General features: G+C 42.8%; 1 protein-coding gene across 2 annotated transcripts; it reads right to left on the reverse strand.

Moving 5' to 3' along the window:
• Positions 1 to 9,423: 9,423 nt before the first annotated feature.
• Positions 9,424 to 12,286, reverse strand: LOC129834392 (haptoglobin-like). 2 transcript variants are annotated; one of them, XM_055899321.1, is made up of 4 exons: positions 12,178 to 12,286; positions 11,739 to 11,848; positions 10,382 to 10,650; positions 9,424 to 10,200 (listed from the first exon to the last, which is right to left on the reverse strand). In XM_055899321.1, the coding sequence occupies exons 1-4, from the start codon at positions 12,180 to 12,182 to the stop codon at positions 9,625 to 9,627; spliced, it is 960 nt and encodes a 319-aa protein (XP_055755296.1). In that variant the 5' UTR covers positions 12,183 to 12,286; the 3' UTR covers positions 9,424 to 9,624. The 2 variants fall into 2 exon arrangements, with proteins under 2 accessions (XP_055755296.1, XP_055755297.1); XM_055899322.1 differs by lacking the exons at positions 11,739 to 11,848; positions 12,178 to 12,286 and adding an exon at positions 11,545 to 11,703.
• Positions 12,287 to 15,165: the final 2,879 nt, after the last annotated feature.

Here is a 15,165-nt window from a genome sequence, read left to right on the forward strand (position 1 = left end):
CAGACTCACATTAAGCATCTCGAATCCAAAATTAAATCTAGATTCGCCTTCCTATTTCGCAACAAAGCCTCCTTCACTCATGCATACCCTCGTAAAACTTGTAAAACGACTTCATGTCGTTCAGCCACAGAGACAGAGGCCATGCAACAGAATGAGTTTCCTCTGCAATGGAGTGTGAGTGACGGTGTTGGGTACCGCGTGTGTCACAGCAGCTCCTTACTCCATAGTCCTGTCTCAATGCTGATGACCAGGAGAAAGACACACACACACACACACACACACAGTGTCTCGGACCGGCACACCCTGGTTGTAATGGGCCAGCTGTTTAGAGCCTGGCCTGAGGCAGTTATGAGCGTTTCATTCCTGAGTGGAGGGGATGTCTTGGAAGAGCCACTGAGACAGTCAGGCTTCCTGTGCCATCTGGGACAGACGCCTGCCTGTCTGCATCCCTGTCTGTTTGTCTGTCTGTTTGTCCAAATGATTATCATCATCATCACCCGGTTCTCACACACCAGAGCTTTTAACCAGAGAAACATGTTTAAATAAAATGACTATGCACATTTTTAAGGCTTTCTGTGAGGACCTCAATATGAAAAATATATAATTTACAATTGGGTAAAAACAGACTAGCGTGAGATTTGGGATGCTCTAGGGTAGTAATATGAATCGGCTGTTTCCAATTCCGAATCAAGTTCCTGTAAATTGCATCAATTTATTGAAAATGTTCCGTAAGAGGTAAGATGGGATGCCTGGAACGTTTAAAAATTGTGAATTAGGGGAAATATTCATTTGAATCTCTAAAATGTATCAGGAATAGTGGTTAAGGGGAGACCAGCAGAATAATGAGTATTTTGATCTTCCCTAAAAAAGTCAACCTCGTTGGCTGTGCTACTCACTTCAGCAAACAAAGGGACTAGAGGTAAGTGTCGCATGTAAGTTGCCTTTACCCTCTGTGCCCAATTACAACCTTATCTCATCCACTTCTCAGGAAGTTAAGCCTTGGCCTTTTTGTGCAATCAAACTCTGTCAGCCGGAACCTTGTTAATCGGGAATTCATTCCCAAATGACATCAAAGCCAATGAGAGTGAAGCAGATGAGGTTGTGCACAGTGGCTGCTGATCAGTTGAAACAGAACCACAGTGTTTCCCCTAAGAGATTCAGACCGTCAAAAAACATCATTTCATGCCTGATCTTTTCAGCCAATTGGCTTCAATATCGTATTTGAACTTGTTTTCCCTCTTTTCTTATTATGTCTCCTGAGTCAATAACTAATCATGTCCTTCATCTGAATGTAAAATGGATTCTCAAACATAATCAAGCGGCTGAAAGTCAGAAGGGAAAATCATTTGTGGATTCTGCTAATAATAGCTAAACAATGTGCTTATCCTTATTACATTATTCCGACAGGTACAGACAAAACTAATAGTGAATGCTTATCTTTATTACATTATTCCGACAGGTACAGACAAAACTAATAGTGAATGCTTATCCTTATTACATTATTCCGACAGGTACAGACAAAACTAATAGTGAATGCTTATCCTTATTACATTATTCCGATAGGTACAGACAAAACTAATAGTGAATGCTTATCTTTATTACATTATTCCGACAGGTACAGACAAAACTAATAGTGAATGCTTATCCTTATTACATTATTCCGACAGGTACAGACAAAACTAATAGTGAATGCTTATCCTTATTACATTATTCCGACAGGTACAGACAAAACTAATAGTGAATGCTTATCCTTATTACATTATTCCGACAGGTACAGACAAAACTAATAGTGAATGCTTGTTATTATTTGATGTGATTGATGGAATTTTCTTTGCTGCTTATCTTTCTTATCTATGTTTTGATCATGTAATGTTATATAACCTCATCTGCAAACTCAATGAGAATGGATGACAAAGGCAGCGAAACCACAGAAGGACAGATTAAATATGTCACACATAAACAGTGCTGCTGCAACACTGAATGGTAAATCTATTTAAATCCATTAACTTTCAGAGGAAGGTTTGCTCAGGCCTTATGCACATATAAGCAAATCAGATCATCTGCTTTTGGAGACAGTGATAACTCCCTGTCTCTATTAGTGACTTAATTCAATTATCCCCACCGTGTGTGTGATATAAAACGTTACATTCAACATGCTTCTGTGGATCTACAGTATCTCTGATATTGTTGCTTGATGAAAAGCTGTGAATGTTTCCTCTACAGGTTGGCAGATATTAGTTTCCCAGATACAGTGGAGGACATGAGACAAAGCCAAACAGTTGTTTATACAGTGTCCTCTCCACAACATCAGAGCGATTGAAAACAAATATTATTAATGGATTTTACTCTGAATGGCTGTTTGACTTTTATTTGTCAGTTCAGCAACATAAAAGGCTTTCCGATAAGGCTTCTTCTAAAGCCACATTCTACTCGTCTAATAATGGTATGATAACAGGCCCTATGGAAAATAAAATGTTTTTTATTCACATACACATTCTCAGAAACACACTTGCACACACGCACAAACACGAACACGCACACGCACGTATTAACACATGGGGATGCAGGTGAGAGGGAAACAGGAAGACAGGAAATTAAAGTCAGCCTCCCAATCAGACCTCAGAACACATTGTGATCACCCAATATCAACATAAAAGTACAAAGCGCCTCACGTTTCATAAACACGAGACAAATGTCTGGGGAATGAGCTGTGTGTGTGGGTGTGTGTGTGTGTATGTGTGTGTGTGTGTGTCTCTCTGTGTTGGACACATAGCCCCAGAAGTTGCGTACAAGTCTCACGTCTCTTCTAAAGGACACAGGTGAGACTATGAGAACAGAGAGAGAGACTGAGTGTCTTACGCACGTTTAAATGTTTCATTTACATCACTGATAATACACACCAGAGGGAGAACATTTCTTCAAAGATGTTGAAGGCAAGCAGTAGACTGCTAAAAGTTAACACTGACATCAGGTTTAGGGAACGGTAATTCAGTGGCCAATAATGGTTGCAATGGAAATAAGATGTGTGGGTGATTTTAGCGCAAATGTATGGTTTAACAATGGATTACCCTGTGTTAAATCGCTGGCCAATTGTGGTTGCAAAAGGCGTTGGAACAATATTTCCTCTTCACTTCAGTTTGCGCCTCAATTCATCATCTTTGGTTGTAGAGCGAGGTAGCAGCACATTCCTTTCCCTAAACACTGGACAGGATACATGTGTCCTAAGTGTATTTTTGTACATGGGGTTTGTTGTTATTAATGTTTTTACATAGCATGTTGACCACAGTGTAGGTTGGTGGGTGGAGCTATAGGAGAATGGGCTCATTGTATTGGCTGGAATGGTGTCAATGGAACAGAGTCAAACATGGTTCCCATATGTCTGATCGATTCGATACCATTCCATTTATTCCACTCAAGCCATTACAATGAGCCTGTCCTCCTATAGCTCCCCCCACAAGCCTCCGCTGGTTAAAAAGTAAGTCAAAGTAAGTTCAGGAGTAAAAATTTGCTTAACAAGTCACATAATACACTACATGAACAAAGGTATGTGGACACCTGCACGTGGAACATCTCATTCCAAAATCATGGGCATTAATACGGAGTTTGCTGCTATAACAGCCTCCACTCTTATGGGAAGGCATTCCACTAGAAGTTGAAACATTCCTGTGGGAATTTGCTTCTAGTCAGCCACAAGAGCATTAGTGAGGTCGGGCACTGATGTTATGTGATTAGGCCTGACTAGGCTGATTAGGTCGGGGCTCAGGTCTCTAGGTCGGGGCTCTGTTCTTCCAAACCGATCTTGACAAAGCATTTCTGTATGGACCTCGCTTTGTGCACGGGGCATTGTCATGCTGAAATAGGAAAGGGCCTTCCTTAAACTGTTGACACAAAGTTGGAAGCACATATTCGTATAGAATGCCATTGTATGCTGTAGCCAGGACCATGAAAAACAGCCCCAGACCACTATTCCCCCTCCTCCAAACTTTGCAGTTGGCACTATGCATTGGGGCAGGTAGTGTTCTCCTGGCATCCGCCAAACTCAGATTATTAGGCTGCTCGGCCATTGAAACCCATTTCATGATGCTCCTGTCAAACAGTTATTGTGCTGAAGTTGCTTCCAGAGGCAGTTTGGAACTCAGGAGTGAGTGTTGCAACCGAGGACAGACTATTTTTTACACGCTACGTGCTTCAGCATTCAGTGGTCCCGTTCTGTGAGCTTGTGTGGCCTACATCTTTGCGGCTGAGCCATTGTTACTCCTTGACGTTTCCACTTCACAATAACAGCACTTACAGTTGACTGGGGAAGCTCTAGCAGGGCAGATATTTGACTTGTTGGAAAGGTGGCATCCTATGACGGTGCCACGTTGAAAGTCACTGAGCTCTTCAGTAAGGCCATTCTTCTGCCAATGTTTGTCTATGGAGATTGCAGCATTGACATGTGCTCGATTTTATACACCTGTCAGCTACGGGTGTGGCAAAATTAGCCAAATACACTCATTTGAAGGGGTGTCCACATACTTCTATATATATACTGTAGTGTAATTTGCATGGACTCACTGTGCAATAATAGTGTTTAACATGATTTTTTAATGAATACCTCATCTCTGTGTCCCCCACACAGACAAATGATCTGTTATCTCTGTCGAGCAGTGAATTTCAAACACAGATTCAATCACAAAAACAGGGAGGTTTTCCAACGTCTCACAAAGAAGGGCACTTATAAAAATGTAAATTAAAACTTAAACTGCAAAAAATGTGGCAAAGAAATTAACTTCATGTCCTGAATACAAAGCATTATGTTTGGGGCAAATCCAGCACACAACTTAGTACCACTCTTCATATTTTCAAGCATGGTGGTGGCTGCATCATGTTATGGGTATGCTTGTCATCGAAGGACTAGGGATTTTTTTAGGATGAAAAGAAAAGTAATAGACATGACAATAACCTAAAACACAAGGCCAAATATAGACTGTAGTTGCTTACCAAGACGGCATTGAATGTTCCTGAGTGGCCTAGTCACAGTTTTGACATAAATCGGTTTGAAACTCTATGCCAAGAATTGAAAATGGCTGTCTAGCAATGATCAACAACCAACTTGACAGAGGTTGAATAATTTTTTAAGAATAATGTGCAAATGTTGCACAGTCCAGGTGTGCAAAGCTCTTAGACTAACAGCTCTAATCGCTGCCAAAGGTGATTCTAACATTTATTGACTCAGAATACTATGTAAATGAAATATTTCTGTACTTAATTTCTAAAAACATGCGTTCACTTTGTCATTATGGGGTTTTGTGTGTAGATGGGGGAGAATTATAATTTTTGTAATTCATTTGGGGACAAAATGTGCTACAAGTCAAGGTGTATGAATACTTTCTGAAGGCACTGTATATACACTTGGTGAACTATTCTCGACCCTCAAAACTCACCATTCAGGGTATAAAAGAAAAACAAAAGGATGTCAAAAAAATGTCAGGGCCAAATTGTCAGTGGCTTAACACAGAGGAATTCTCTTGGTTGCTTAGCCTCTGATTGTATAAGTGGGGATATGCTGGTATTGTAACCTTTTTTGAACTAGGCAAGTCAGTTAAGAACAAATTCTTATTTACAATGACAGCCTACCGGGGAACAGTGGGTTAGCTGCCTTGTTCAGGGGCAGAACAACAGATTTTTACCTTGTCAGTTTGTGGATTCCATCCAGCAACCTTTCGGTTACTGGCCCAACGCTCTAACCACTAGGCTACCTGCTCTAACCTCGAGGCTACCTGCTCTAACCACTAGGCTACCTGCCGTATTGAAACTAGTGAGAGTGTCACTAGCCTTTATACCCACTCTCCTCGCTCTATCATCTTGGTCCCTCTAGGTTGTGTAAGGTTATAGAGGCCAGTTAGTGGATCAGAGTTGTAGGAGGAAGTGCTTTCAACTGTGTGCAAGAGGGCAATAGTGCATGAAATGTAATGCATGGAACTGTAAACCTTCCTCAAAGAGTTACATACAAGCAGGGGTGAACTTAGTGATTTGAAGGCTCCAGGCAGAGTCCAGTCTGAGGTCTGACATGCCATGCTCGTTTTGGCCAGACAGCATCAGACAGCATCAGATAGGTGGGCAGCATCAGACACATGTCCTCTGTCTCGATGACGATGACAGTATTATCAGCAGCACCTGTCATATTGCAGGAAAAGACAACACAATTGCAGGAAAAGACAACACAATTTCAAAAGCTCACACAGATGTCAAGTGTACACATCAAGTCTCGTAGTAACAATGAGGGAGAGCACTTTATCTGTAGTCCCCTGAGGAACCCGGCCTAGGCTAGACTATGTGTTGGATAAGGTGATGAAACGAACGAGCTGCTGAGTCTAAGCGCCAATGTGTTGCAAGAAACCATGAGGACTAGCCCTCGATACCTCCCCTCAATACGGGGGTGAGGGACTTTATGTAACTCTGTCAGCACAGCAGGAACACCAGTCTTAGCGAGGGTGCACACACTGAGACTAGCAGAGTGTAATGACCCCTGACAGGGACATTCATATTTTAGCTCGACAGAGGTGCACCCACTACTTCACTCTTACCGATTGTTAAAAAAAATGCCTATTTAATCCTCAAATACGAAGGTCGTGTTTTCATCGGAAAATGACATAGAAATCGTGTTGAGTCATTCTGGTAGTGTAATAGGGTTGGTTAACCATTTCCTGTTGCTATGCGCACTCACTTGTAATTAAATAGCTACATTATAGAAGAGTGACTAATGTCAATTTTCAATGATCAAGTAGAAATTGAATCTTCCCACCTCATAACAGCCTCTGGGTTGATATCTTAGGTAATCTACTGTATTCTCTTGAGCTCAATAGTTCTGCCCCCCCCCCCCCCCCCCCCCCCCACACTGTTTTATTTAGGGAATTGGACATCCTGCTGTCAACAGAGGTGGGTGTTGAAGTACCAAGAACCACAGCGCGTCATCTTTGTACATGTGGCAACGGAAGAGCACTCCTCGTTCTTGAAATTTCATTATCTCAAAATGGCCTTCTCCTCTCCTCGTTCTTGGAATTTCATTATCTCAAAATGGCCCTCTCCTCTGTTCTCCTCAGTTCTCAACACTAGGTGGTGATGAGTTTACAGAATGTTATGTCCTACTGTGTAGTCACATGGACATCTTCATATTGCACCTACTGTGTCTTGCTTATCAGATCCCACTAGACTAACTTCGAGAAGCTCAATTTAGTTCAGAATTTGATGTCTCACAATAGTAGCCTAAATTCTGTCACTATATTGTTAAACAAGGAGGAGGTATTGCTCCTATCAAGCTAGGCTTTTGAGACATTTTGGTGGAAACCTGAACATACCAGTTGAGTGGGAACTGCAGTTTTTTGATATGAAGAACAAATATAATTAATCATATCCTTGCAGGACAATTTACAGTACAATTTACAGTACGTTGGTTGAGGATTGAAGATCTGTATCTATCACTTGTTGCCTCTAACTGTGGCTCTGAAGATGGACAGACAGAATGACATGAAACCAGGGCAGAACCAGAGGCCCATAGGCCCTCAGATTTGTCCTGTTTAATAATAATACAAATAATAATTATGAAGTTGGCTTTAGCTAGCCCAGATAGGTTCCTAATCTCCCAATCTCACAACTAGCTACCAATAAGCCATTTCAGGCTGTCAATCAAGTTAGAGTAGCTAGCTTGTCTAACTATCTTAGCTGGCATGCCTTCTGGCAAGGCTGGTAGACTTTCAAAAAACAAGCAATAACTAAATATACTGAATAAGACTCACATTCATTTAAATCCTTTACTCAGATTTGAACAGAAATGCAGAGAAGCATATTTAGTTTATTTAATAAAAGAACCAGCAGGATACAGACAGCTCAAGAAGGTATACTGAAGATATGCTGAAAAATATACATATTTTTTTTTTTACATACCTGTCGAAGTAAGCATAATCATTATGCCTCTAGATTGCAGATAAAAGCTGTTTCAGGTGTTTAAAAAATCCCAAATGCTCCAACTTCCTGATGGGGGGGGGCATAGCCCCACTCCGGACCAGCCCCCAGTCATCCTCACATACTCTGAGGAACCACCGTTCACTAACTTCACAGCGACAAACGACATGACAAAGAGCTCTCACTGTTTAATGGATAAAAGATAGCTCAATCTGTCTGTCCCTCCGATGTAATGCAGAAACGATTCAAACACTCTCAGGTTCTTGGATTTACAGACAGAAGGGATAGTAATTGCGCAACAATCGATTCTCTCTCTCTTCTTCTTCTCCCTCTCACTCTCTCTGTCCCTTCTTCTGTGCAACACATGGACACACATGAAAGCAGTTTCTCGTGACTGGCAGAAGCTAGAATCTTTCATGGAACTGTATATGTGTGTTATTATGCAATTCAGGTTTGACAAGGAGTTTGAAACATTTTCATTTTCATTTTTTTATGGGGGCTAGATGGCATATTCCATTATACGTATAGGCTATGCTACGTCAAGGCTATGATACGTCAGGGCTATGCTACGCTATGTCAAGCTGGCACCTCTACAATACTTCAACTCAAGAGATCAGGGTTGGGGAAAGTACCGTAAGGTACCATTTATCATCAAAGTCGATTTTTCAATTTTCTAAATGGAATTTCAATTCACTTCCTTCATTGAAATGAAATGTACATGGTTGAGATTATCATCACGTTATGCATGTGACATCTGAGATATATCTTGTTGAAACTGAACAAATTGAGGTACAGCAGGCTGCTCCAAAGCAAGAGAGCTATTAACTAGAGTTGGGCTATGATGACAAGCCTTTTGTCATCTGTATTTAAATGATTCACTAACCAGGAGTGACAGGACCTCCATTCCCCTGCTGGGAGGGAATCTAGACCCTGTTTATGCAGCTCTATTTTAGAACAAGTTATTTCCTTCTTGGGTGGTTTTCATGAAAAATCCACTTAAAAATCCTTCCTGGTTGACAAAGGCCGTAGAAATCTAGTGGCTAGAATCTCCTCACAATATCCTCCTTGACCAGATAACATCTTGTCCTTAATAATTCCATCCCTTAAATGAACTTTAAAATCATCTCAAGTCCAAGCTGTAGCCTACTTGTTTTAATGGCTCTAACATGCTCTCATCTTACAGCTTGTGAGATTATCTAAAACACAGGTGTCAAACTCATTCCACGGAGGGCCGAGTGTCTGCGGGTTTTCGCTCCTCCCTTGTACTTGATTGATGAATTAACATCACTAATTAGTTAGGAACTCCCCACACCTGGTTGTCTAGGGCTTTATTGAAAGGAAAAACCAAAAACCTGCAGACACTAGGCCCTCCGTGGAATGAGTTTGACACCCCTGATCTAAAACATGTTTCCCAGCATTCTAATATGAGTTGAAGAAAATGTGAATAAAAGTTGTAAGGTGAAACATCGGAAACCAAACTTCTTAAGAGAGATTAATTTATTGAAAATCCTTTGAAATCAACATCGGAAGACATACTCGATCAGGCGAGGACACACACTCAATGAAAGTCATGACTTGAGAGAGTTTTACAAGATCAAGGCAGAAAATGACTTTGTTAGCAAAGGCATAATGGAGATTATAAGCCCCGGCTCTCATATCTGAAACTGTGCTGAGTGGAGGCTACAACTGCCTCGAATACATCTCAGACATTACACTGGAGCGGAGACTGGCTGATGTCTCACTGTCGCCCCTGAGGACACTGTTGATCCAAGGCATGTAGGCAGAGAGCTTCATGTAGACAGCGTATTTCTCCCTGGCACAGGCCTTATCGAAGGACAGGATCCCTATAGCATACACTCTGCTGTCTTTGGGGTCCTGGACTGCCAGGGCACTGCCTGCATCCCCAGAGCACACATTCTCCTGGTACTTGCTGGCTCCAGTACAGAACATGTTGTCGTCTATGGTTGGAGTTCCTCTCAGCACTTGGCCACCGCGGTTGTACTCTGCCTTACAGAAGCCGTGCGATACCACAGGCAACACCAGGTGTTTCAGTGACTCAGCGGGGGTGAAGTGGACCCCCCAGCCCCAGCCTGTGATGATGCCTTTCTCCTGGGCTGCCTCAGCTAGGTCCTGACCCCTCTCAGGCAGAGGGATGGGCATCACAGCCTCGCTCAGGGTGAATGGCTCCTTCAGCTGAATCAGAGCCAGGTTGTTGTCCCAGTCTGACACGTTCTGGAAGCCTGGGTGCAGAACCACCTAGAAGGGGGAAGGGAATAATTCATAGGACCTCTTTTTGATGATCTACTGTATTTGTGCTCTGACTACCTGTAAGACTGAGAGAGCCCAGTGATGAGAGCCCAGTGCAGTTCTGCTTGCTGAAAATAGTGAATTGTCTGAATATTGTTTGAAAGAGATGGTAATGGGCATACTAGCTCACCTTTTCTACAGCAACTTCTTTGGAGGCATTGGCTTGGGAGCGTCGCGTGATGCCTAGGTACACCTTGGGGATGATTGGTTCTTTCCCCTGGGTGTCCTGCCTACTCTTCCTGACAAACAAGTTCCTGCCAGCGGTCAGGACCCAGCGGTCAGAGATTAGAGCTCCCCCAGCGAAGCCCCCGTTCATGACGTTTTTACTCAGGTAGACCATGGCCTGCCAGGGGACATGAGGGGCCAGAGTGCCCCCAACCATACGCCTGAAGCGCAGGTCTGGGCAAGAAACACAACAACATTATAATTAAAAGATTATTGCAGAAAAATGAAATGTGCCTCAATACAATTCCAGCCTTAGTTTCAGTTTGAGTTTGAGTTTGCTAAAATCAGCACTATCCACTTGAATACACACAGCATTTGGTAATAGCTTTGTGGAACCTTGACCTGAAGCAAAGTACATTCATGAATCCTGAAGCTCAGTAAATTCATGAATCATCTACTATTATCTGAAAAAGTAAGTGTTGTCATGACTTGAGCGAGACAAGGCTAGCTTTCACAGAATTACCTTGGGGGTCACAATACGCAGAAACCTAAATGAGGATGGAATTAGTGTTGTTTCTCTTCTCAAACATTTTCCTTGAAACCCTAGATGATTTCATGCTCTGTAGATTTTCCTAATGACATATCTTACCATCCAGCTTGGAGGAAGCTGAGACTGAGGATCTCTCCTTTCTTTCCTCCCTGCTTCCCTTCTCTTTGATCCCTGTCATCTCATGTGTGTCGCTGCTGAATCGATTTTTAAGATAATCAGGATAATAGCTGTGAGCTGTGAGCTGTGAGCCGTGAGCCAAGGTTCTCACTTGAAAGTGATGGTGACATCCTCATTTTGGCCACAGCTACTGTATTCTCTTCCTCTTACAGAGGCCAACAGGCTGAATAGAAACAGCTTGTGTCTGATAAAGCTCAGAGTAGCCTGAGGGGAGCCATAGTGAATATTGGCTTCAGAACATCCGATGAGAGTGACAGTGTAATTGAAATGTGAGTGATATCCTTACACGAACCAGTCACAATGGGCCAGCAAATATAATATGTTTTGGAAATAGAAGAATTGCACGTGTATATCCAATGTTTTTGGCGATATTCTGCATCAATGGAGTAACCAATACCCACCTTAACATAGACATGGGATAAGAAAGGGTGTCAATGCTCCTTGGTCTTGTTTTTGTTTGAAAGCGTTTCCTCTCTCCATTCAGAACATTTAATCCCTCTGATCTTTGTTGACATTTCAATCTAAATCAGAAGAAGTAAGCCTGTATTGGCATAAAGCAGGGAGTTGGTTATGTTTCAGTTAGATAGATAGTTACCTGAATCGCCTGAGATCTCATCAATTGCATGTGATTCTTGGGTTTTGATTTTGATTCTGACCTGAGCTAGACAGACACAGGAGGCTGCGAGGAGCACTGCCAGGGATGACCTGTGGACAGAAGGAACACATGAGTACAGTACACACACACAGAGCCAACTGACAGACAGAGCCCAAACACTCACCAGTACCACAGCTAACTGTTCCTTTACTTAGTGCTTCTCGGGGCTTGCATGTTTACCTATATTTAGAAAATGTCTCTAGCTAGAGCAGTTTGAATGTTTTTTTGAAAGATTTAAGTAGCTGCATTTCCCTGCCATATTACAAAGATCCTTTGTTCAAAGACATTTCAGAGATTTATTTGGATTGGTACTGCAACGACAACAATTGCCAGGCAACTAGGGTTTTGTTGAGGAAAGAATATGAAAGGTATAACATACCACATTTTGATGGAAATATCAGTATATCAGTTTGTATGTTGAGCTGTGTCTCCTCTGTAAAGACGATGTACTCCGTGAGAAGTTATGGGACCAAGGCCTTATATCTGCTGAGGAGAGAACTCACCCCCTGTCTGCCCACCCCTGGGAATTCTGCTGGACACAGCTTCAGTTCTGATTCCCGAAAATCGGAGAGATTTCTATTTCGATTTCCTCTCCTATTCTCGCTATACACCAAGTCACTTGGCTCTGTCATAACCTCACATGGTCTCTCCTATCATTGCTATGCAGACGACACACAATTAATCTTCTCCTTTCCCCCTTCTGATGACCAGGTGGCGAATCGCATCTCTGCATGTCTGGCAGACATATCAGTGTGGATGACGGATCACCACCTCAAGCTGAACCTCGGCAAGACGGAGCTGCTCTTCCTCCCGGGGAAGGACTGTCCGTTCCATGATCTCGCCATCACGGTTGACAACTCCATTGTGTCCTCCTCCCAGAGCGCTAAGAACCTTGGCGTGATCCTGGACAACACCCTGTCGTTCTCCACCAACATCAAGGCGGTGGCCCGTTCCTGTAGGTTCATGCTCTACAACATCCGCAGAGTACGACCCTGCCTCACACAGGAAGCGGCGCAGGTCCTAATCCAGGCACTCGTCATCTCCCGTCTGGATTACTGCAACTCGCTGCTGGCTGGGCTCCCTGCCTGTGCCATTAAACCCCTACAACTCATCCAGAACGCCGCAGCCCGTCTGGTGTTCAACCTTCCCAAGTTCTCTCACGTCACCCCGCTCCTCCGCTCTCTCCACTGGCTTCCAGTTGAAGCTCGCATCCGCTACAAGACCATGGTGCTTGCCTACGGAGCTGTGAGGGGAACGGCACCTCAGTACCTTCAGGCTCTGATCAGGCCCTACACCCAAACAAGGGCACTGCGTTCATCCACCTCTGGCCTGCTCGCCTCCCTACCACTGAGGAAGTACAGTTCCCGCTCAGCCCAGTCAAAACTGTTCGCTGCTCTGGCCCCCCAATGGTGGAACAAACTCCCTCACGACGCCAGGACAGCGGAGTCAATCACCACCTTCCGGAGACACCTGAAACCCCACCTCTTCAAGGAATACCTAGGATAAAGCAATCCTTCTGCCCCCCCCCCCCCCCCCCTTAAAAGATCTGATGCACTATTGTAAAGTGGCTGTTCCACCGGATGCCATAAGGTGAATGCACCAATTTGTAAGTCGCTCTGGATAAGAGCGTCTGCTAAATGACTTAAATGTAAATGTAAATGTAGATTGCAACATCTCTGTTCAGCGCCAACCCATTATTGGGACCGTGTCTAAACCCCAACCCTGACCCCATCTGGAGCTCAGCCACAGCCAACGAGTATCAGAGAAGACCATCTGAGGGATAAATCATTTCATAGGGTAGGAATTATGAAACCAGAACAGAACACAGCACATCTATAATGTGTGTGTCAGTTTGGTTTATTGAAAGTTAATGAGGTGCATATAAATGCCGCATCAGAGTGTGTTATTTAAAAAAATGTGGTTACCATCAGAATCCCCAAAACTTTTTCTTGATTATGTTATTTGGAAAACCCCAATTAAAAAGTTGTTGAAGTTATTGTTGACTCACATTTGCTGTTTATGACCTACTTTGGTAACACTTATTGTTATTAACACTTACACTTATTGTTATTTGAATAAATGTGCATGTTGACACTCTTATGTCTTAACCAGCCATAAAATAACACAATATATGTCACAACAGGCATAAATATATGGGTCATGACAGTGGCATGACCATGTTATGACAAGTTGTGTCAGCTGTTACAACATATTATGACATGGTTATGACACTGGGTGTAAAGTAAAGTGTTACCCTCACTTTTCAAGAAGAATAAAATGTGCTTGCCTTTGAAACATCTGGAGGGAAACATTTACTTAGTGTTTTTGCATTTGTTGTAAAGGATCCAAGCTTTTAAAATACCAGCTTTGCGAAATCATGTGAATTCCACTTGGCTGTTGACCGAGGTACAAAGAACAGGTAGCCTAGTCGAGTAAAGTTGAGTAAACAAATAGTCTGTCCTTTTGCCAAGCTTCTTGGCTCTCAACAACATTAGGAAAAATCCAGCCCTGCAACTAAATAATATTCTGGTGTTGGGGAAAGAAATTGAAGGATTAAGTGACTTTCTTCCACTGGGAGATCTGGTCATTATCTGATGTATTCAATTCTGAGTTTGCATCCCAATATTACACTTTATATACACCATGGAAGACTGAAATATAACAAAAGTGTTAGACATAGAAACACCGGATTTTCTGCGTAAAAAAATAAAATAATGTTTATTAATGACTCAAGGATGAAAAATATGAATATCACTCCACCTGTGAGGCCACTATGTCATTTGACTGCAGGACAGGGCTACTACCACATCCCATTTGAAAGCACCTTCTGACATGTATTAGTGTTCGATCTCATTCTTATGGCCACTCGTTGGAGTGGAGTAGTTTGTTCATAGCCATCCTCCTTTAAGTCCGTGCAAAATTAGTTTGCAATAGTATCGATTAACTGTAAAATGAGAGGCTTTCATTGACAAAGAGAAAAAAAGCTGCAGTGCTTTGTAACAAAGAGGTGAGCGTACAACGTACAGTATGTTGTCGTGTACTTATATTACTGTAGATCTAGGGATTGATGGTGACTGAACAGTATCATGTACCTCATCAGTGTAATTACAGCATATAAAACAGCCATTGTTAATAGGAACTGTGTCATAGCTAACGAGTTAGCAGATTGTCTCTCAGATGGTCTCATCGGTATCATTCATTCATGTCTCTGAAACAGGTGGGCGGGCTAGCATAATACAATGACTGATGCAAGGACAGAGAGATGGATGCCCTGCCTGCCTGCCTGCCTGCCTGCCTGCCTGCCTGCTTGCCTGCCTGCCTGCCTGCTTGCCTGCCTGCCTGCCTGCCTGCCTGCCTGCTTGCCTGC

This window comes from Salvelinus fontinalis, chromosome 35, assembly GCF_029448725.1.
Source record: "Salvelinus fontinalis isolate EN_2023a chromosome 35, ASM2944872v1, whole genome shotgun sequence".
NCBI lineage: Eukaryota > Metazoa > Chordata > Actinopteri > Salmoniformes > Salmonidae > Salvelinus > Salvelinus fontinalis.

Coding starts and splice junctions, on each gene's coding strand:
- LOC129834392 (XM_055899321.1), bottom strand. Junction 10,651..11,738: donor TGAGATCTCAGGCGATTCAG/GTAACTATCTAT, acceptor TTTCTTGCCCAG/ACCTGCGCTTCAGGCGTATG. Junction 10,201..10,381: donor AAGAAGTTGCTGTAGAAAAG/GTGAGCTAGTAT, acceptor TCCCCCTTCTAG/GTGGTTCTGCACCCAGGCTT.